Source organism: Grammomys surdaster, unplaced genomic scaffold, assembly GCF_004785775.1.
Source record: "Grammomys surdaster isolate TR1022 unplaced genomic scaffold, NIH_TR_1.0 125901, whole genome shotgun sequence".
Taxonomy (NCBI): domain Eukaryota; kingdom Metazoa; phylum Chordata; class Mammalia; order Rodentia; family Muridae; genus Grammomys; species Grammomys surdaster.
The window spans coordinates 325,703-332,105 of record NW_021620725.1 but is presented as its reverse complement, the minus strand read 5'-3'; the positions used below and the strand labels follow the sequence as shown (position 1 = coordinate 332,105).

Sequence of the window (6,403 nt, the reverse complement as noted above, 5' to 3'; positions counted from 1 at the left end):
CTCTCTCTCTCTCTCTCTCTCTCTCTCTCTCTCTCTCTCTCTCTCTCAGTTCAGCTGAGGCTAGTAGTAAGAGATGTAGGAGATGTAGACCCAGGGCAGCTTTGGCCCGCTGGACTGCTCATGCAGCAGTGGAAGAATTTGTGTATACCTTTGCTTTAGCCCTCATTCCTCAGTTAAATGATTTGTAAACTATTTTACCCCATCATTCATTTATGTTTATATCAAGGCTCATAAATACCAAATTGCTGGAACTTAGTAGAAAAGTCAGAATTGGATGGGTTTTAATGATGAATTTATTATATCTTTTCCCTCTGAAGAATTTCCCAGCAGTCCAGTCTCTAACACCAAGTAGCATGGAGGAGCGGATCGCAGAGTTGAACCGACAGAGCATGGAGGCTCGCAGCAAACTGCTCCAGCTGATAGAGCAGCAGAAACTGGTTGGCTTGAACCTTTCCTCTTCACTAGTGTCACCCGTTGAGTCACCTCTCAGAGCTTGGGCCGGTGGGTCACAGATTGATTCATGACTAAGAAACTTAGAAGTATGGTTTCACTCTCTCAGTTGTGAAAGCCCCTATTGAGTCAGAAGAACCTCAGGGTGTACTGTGCCCTAGTACCCCAATGTTGTACCAGAAGAAGCTGGCTTGGGTCAGAGAGTAAGTGGCAGAAAGAGTTTAGGAAGCTGTCTCTTGTTCTATAGCCAGTCTTTGGCATCCAGGGAGACCCCATCCACATGAAATATTCATTATGGTATGTGACTCGCTTAGGAAATATGCTACATAAAGTATAAGCATCAAAATTAGACTGTCTATAAATGTTATCATAGCAGATTATAAGTAATTGCTCTCTTAAAACCAGGAAAACATTTCCACTCAATTTAATTTTTACATTATTCTGTTACATTTAAGAATATGTAAAGAATATTAAAAAAGATTGAATTATAACTTAAAAATTTGTTTTCATAGTAGTCCTGTTCAAACAGTGCTGATGAAATCAAGTAGGTCAAAGTGGCTTTTAGCCAGAAATGCATTTATGCCGTCAAGGGTGGTGCTATATCAGCATATTGATTGGAGCCCAGTCTAAGGCAGATTGTGAAGAACTGAAAGGCTCTATCAGTGGTGAAGGCACTGAGATGCTGAGGCCATGGCTCTTACAGGGACCGAGTGTCCTGCATGGCTGGCTGAAGTCTGTTACCCATGTGTTCCCACTAAGAGTTTCCACCTCTGTTGGAAATTATTTATTTTTTGAAATTTTGAATAAGAAAGCAGACTCTTGGGGATTACTAGAAAGTAACAGGTAATGCAAAGCCTTTCCTTTGTGTTTATTCTGGGTTTCTTCAGATGATCACTAGCTGTCTTCTTCAGTTCTTCATAGTCATGAAGGCTGGAGGGAAATTCTGGCTCAAATGCGTAAATTGTTCAAATATATATGAACTCTGCAAGGTGACTGCCATGTGTGGTCTTAAGTATCCCAGCACCAGACTGGGGACCACACAGCAAACATTAAGTGCAGGAGAAAATGTCAGCCAGTTCTGAGAATAGTGGGGAGTGTAAAACAAAACAGCCTCATGCGTGATCTGTGGCTGAATGTGGCATGGCCTGTCATCGAGTTCTGTAAGCTTGAAATTTACCTTTATTACTTTTGTCTCATCTAGTATCCAACATGCCCAAAATAGAATTCCTGATTTTATAATAACCTCGGGGGGTATAATAAAATTAGAGTAAACAGTATCATGGTTTTGTAGGATAACTGGGGGAATTTAAAAAAATTAGTCAGCTTTGTTCTTTGGCAGTTTTATATGTGAACATAATATGTTCTGGTTCTCCTCACCCTCTGCTCGTCCCTTTTCTCTTACACCCCTGCCAGCCCCCTGTCTACAAGTCCCTTTCTCATGTTCATAAGTTGTTTTGTAACCCACTGATTTTAAAGGATGGTTTGAATGACCATTGATACGGAACTATCCCACAGAGCCTGGAGGGCTTCCCAGTATTACCTAACTAAAGACAGTGACACTCGTACCTCCCAGAATCCAGCGATAGCCAATAGTTCAGTATAGAGGGATGGGGTTCCACGAAATCCCTACTCCACTACTGCTCAGGCCAGTGCAAGAAACCACAGGCGCTATGCTGGCCTGATGTCAGTGGCCAGGCTCTGCCAGAACACAATCCTGCACCCTGTCTTCCAGCAATTACATTTGTTCTATCCTCTTCCATGGTATTCCCTGAGCCTTGGAGGAGGAGCTGTAAATGTCCTTTTGAGAGTCGGATACTTTAACGGCTCTTATCCTCAGCACTGTGAGTAGCCAAGGGTCTATCTACATTCACCACTGTGTTCTGCCAAGCCATGCTACTCTGAATACAGCTGAGAGTAGCATTTTGTCTGTGGCTGTAACTAGAGATACTTAGAAGGTAGCTTGACATAACAATTTAGCCAGACAACAGTAGTAAATCTCTTCTACTTAGGACCTATGACCTTCGCTGCCATGTGGTTTTGATCAGATTTATAGCACCAGACATGGACTCTCATGTGGCCAAAGCAAAGTCTAATTATGTAAATTTTCAGGGTTTCCTAAGTAGATAAGCAATCAACAGACACTTATTAGTGAAATACTTTATATCCATCATAGTCATGGGGGATCCTGCAAGTCAGATCAGATTTCATAGCTGTAAGAGTAAATGAAACCCTATTTAATTTTATCACATTAAAAAATTAAACTTTAAGGCTAGCTCTCTCTCTCTCTCTCTTTCTCTCTCTCTCTCTCTCTCTCTTTTTTTTTTTTGGTTTTTTCGAGACAAGGTTTCTCTGTGTGTAGCCCTGGCTGTCCTGGAACTCACTCTGTAGACCAGGCTAGCCTCGAACTCTCGAACTCAGAGATCCGCCTGCCTCTGCCTCCCAAGTGCTGGGATTAAAGGTGTGTGCCACCACCGCCCGGCGGCTAGCTCTCTTTTAATTTTTAATTTTTTTTATTCTTTGACAATTTTGCAAATACATGTATTTTAACCATATTCACCCCCCTACTTTCCTTCCCTTCACCCACTCCTCTTCCTCAATATATCTTAGGGCCCACTGTTTTTCACTTCTTGCTCTGATGTGATACCACGTGTTGGAAGATTTTGGCATTCTGTGAACTAGCATGCTGCCAAATTGACAAATAGCTAAAGTTTCTTGTCTTAACAGATCATTTTAAAGAAGCATCTCTCAAGTGTCTCTGTGAGCCATCATGATAAAAATATATAAACACTTCAATTTGCAATGTATAATTTCTGATAATATTGAAATTGAGCAAAAATGTTACTTTTATTAGTGAGAAGTAAGGATGAAATTTTACTTTTATATTTTAGAAGAAGGAAAGCGAACCATCGAGGTATCTGTTCCAGGAGTGGAGGCTTCAGAGAGTTCAAAATGCAATACTGTGTCTCCTGTCAGTGGGGTCAGTTCAAGAAGGTAGGGCCACAGGGCTGCTGGTACGTAAGCATCAAGTGTCTGTGTGCTTTTCTCTCTGCACTCCCTGTCCTTTTACGTTCAGACAGACTCACTGCTAGAGAATAAAGGGAGAAATAAGTTTAACCAAGTAGGGCTGCCTGGATGACACAAAAATGGGGAAATCTTTATGCATTTATGACTGCAAAATTAGGAGACGCTATATCCCAGGGTAGATACATTGACTAGTAGCACTTTCATCCCTTGCAGTACGTGGACACAAAGCTGATTGGCCCAGATGAGCCACGTGATTGGTAGACGGGTCAGGAAGGAGTTTCCCTGACTTTTCTGTCTCTACCCTGCATTCTTGTATCTCCTGTTCCGCTCCAGTTCTCATGGATCCTGGGCTACCCTGACCACCTTCCCACTACTGCACAGCCTTTAAAAATCTTACCTGTATGGTATTGCATATGGAAGGCATGTGCAGTTATCTGTCAAAGTCTGCAGAATGTATCTGTCACACAGAGAGAGCCCCGATGGAACCTGGACTTTGTTAATACTGAGTCAGGTTGGGTGGTCAGTGGTAATGTGTTACTTCCTGACGTTAAAAGAGAGGCTGTATTAGAGATGGAGGCACACGAGATGCCGATCATTTGCTCTTTATGTAAAGCTAAACTATAAGAGTGAACTATTCGCTTTAAGTTTTGTGTTGGTAAAGTGTTCCGACCTGTCGTTTGGACCTGTCGGCCAAACCCTTTCACGCTCTTCCCAGTACAGAGAGCAGTTGCACAATCTTGATGGCTAGTGGTAAGTCTCACCTTCTGACTGCCTGCTTCTTTCTCATGGGTAGATCGTCAGGGGCGATCAGCAATTCCTGTTCTCCACTAAACGCCACTTCGGGAAGTGGGAGGTTCACACCAGTTAATCCAAGAACAAAGGTATGTTATAAAATATAATCAGTGTCCTGTGTAGGGTTGAGAGAGTGCAGGTAGAAGATGACTAACATCATTCTTAGTTACTATTCTCAGTGTCTTTAACATGATAGAAAATTGTGCAAGGAAAAGAAATACTGTAATGTATCTTTACTTGAAAAACAGTAAGTCATACGTTTGTTTTGTCTTATATGGTAACTGAGAAATAAGCTAGAATTTGGTAGGATTCCTAGTGTCTTCCTTCAGAGATTAGGAATTACTGGTTTCAGACTTGATTCCCAAGAACCATGGTCTTTAGTGGGTCATAGATTTGAGGTATTGCTCCCGCCATTGTTGGTTTGACTAAGTAGAGTTTGGGACAGCCAGAGTCCTGGGTCTGGGTACTGTGTTAGTGAACCACAGCTGAGGGTACCTTTGTTAGATGGGCGATAACACAGGGAGTAAACGAATGCTTTGTATGTTCTCATATCTTCTGGTTTGGTTCAGACTGTTTGGAAGTTAAACATTTACAATTTATTTAGGTTTTTCACAGGAGGCATTTTTGTTTTGATAATGTTGAAAACTTCAGTGTTTATCATAGAGAATTGTAAAAATATCTTTAGAATTGTAAAAGTTGTTTTTCCAGAAGTAAACTAGTAACAGATACTGAAAGGCATTAGATTATAGAGGAGAGACACAGCTCGAATGCACCAACTGTCTAAGTTAGCTACCCCAGTTAGCTGTCTTTACATTTTGTCCTTTCTGATTTTTACACTCTGAAAAGCTTAACATTATCTCTTTGACACAGTTACCCATAGTTCATGGAACTTAGTACCATTTAATTTGTCAAGATCCAATAACTTTATGTTTCAAGTTGTATCTACAGTTTGAATAAATGTTGAATTTCTTCTTTTAAAAGTTAGGTTTTCACTAGGACACCTGCTGAGCAGGCAGCCAGCTGCTTGGTGTCTCTGTGGGCAGGAGCTTTGCCAGGAGAGCTGACACTTTAGTGCCATGTGACACTCATGGGACTTGTTGAATGTACCTGATCTAAATGTCAGTGAGTCTCTAGTGGGCTCATGTCTAACGCCTCTCCCATCTGTTCAACAGACTGAAAAGCAAAATGAAGAAGGCTGGTTTGCTCTTTCTGCCCACATACCATAGGAGAAGCTCAAGCAGAGAGTGTCCTCAGTGACTTATGCCTGGCCTTTCCTTCCCACTTCAGGGACTCTCTTTTCAAGTCATTTTTCTTCAGATAAAACATGCAAAGGTATCCTGTATTTATGGAAACAGAGAAAAGAACAATTATTTTAATATTTTACCTTTTCAAATGGGTTTTTCAACAAAGCATCTAATCTATAATTCTCTGTGAATAAAACTCTGCAGGAGAATTAAAGGTTTATAATTTGTTTAACCTTGTTAAACTTTTTAGTAATACATTGTTACTCTTGTCATTGCTGTTGAATGTTTTTTGTTGTTGTTGTTGTTTTTGTTGTTATTTAGTGCATCTTAAATGTGGATCAACTTCCCAAAAAAACTAATTTGCTTTATGTGTAACTTAAAATAAAATTGTTCTGGCTTTCAGAAAAGTGTGATAGTTTTCTTTTCAATTATCTATGATTTCACATTGAATGTACAGCTTTACGAAAACTAAAGGCTGAGGCTGTGGTGTACACCTACAATCTGAATGTTGATTCAGAAGCCTGAGGCAGGAGGCTGTCTAGTATCTAATGAGTTCCACGCCAGCCTGAGCTATGTACAGAACCCTGTCTCAACAATAACCAAAAAAAAACAAAAAAGTGAAGTGGGCATAGGAATGTGTATTTTCCTTAAGCAAGTAAAAGTAGGTATGTGTTAAATAAAGTCTTATGTAGTTTTTAAGTGTGAAAATTTCAAGATGATAATGTGCATCTAATAAGTAATGACTGTGGGGTCCAGGAGGTGCCCCGCAAACACTGCTCTCAGTCAGACAGGGTGCTTCATTGAATGCACACCCTAAACCTGATCGATAAGGCCGTAGCTTAGAGGTCAGGGCTGAGGCATGCTTCATTGAATGCACACCCTAAACCTGATCG

At 40.8% G+C, this 6,403-nt stretch overlaps 1 protein-coding gene across 1 annotated transcript in view; it reads left to right on the top strand.

Moving 5' to 3' along the window:
• Window positions 1-5,670, top strand: part of Spice1 (spindle and centriole associated protein 1) — a 46,952-nt gene extending 41,282 nt beyond the window's left edge. The window contains exons 15-18 of the mRNA XM_028752437.1: window positions 318-501; window positions 3,339-3,441; window positions 4,268-4,355; window positions 5,439-5,670. Coding sequence (XP_028608270.1) covers window positions 318-501; window positions 3,339-3,441; window positions 4,268-4,355; window positions 5,439-5,492 — 429 coding nt within the window. The 3' untranslated portion in view covers window positions 5,493-5,670. The remainder of the gene's footprint in view (window positions 1-317; window positions 502-3,338; window positions 3,442-4,267; window positions 4,356-5,438) is intronic.
• Window positions 5,671-6,403: the final 733 nt, after the last annotated feature.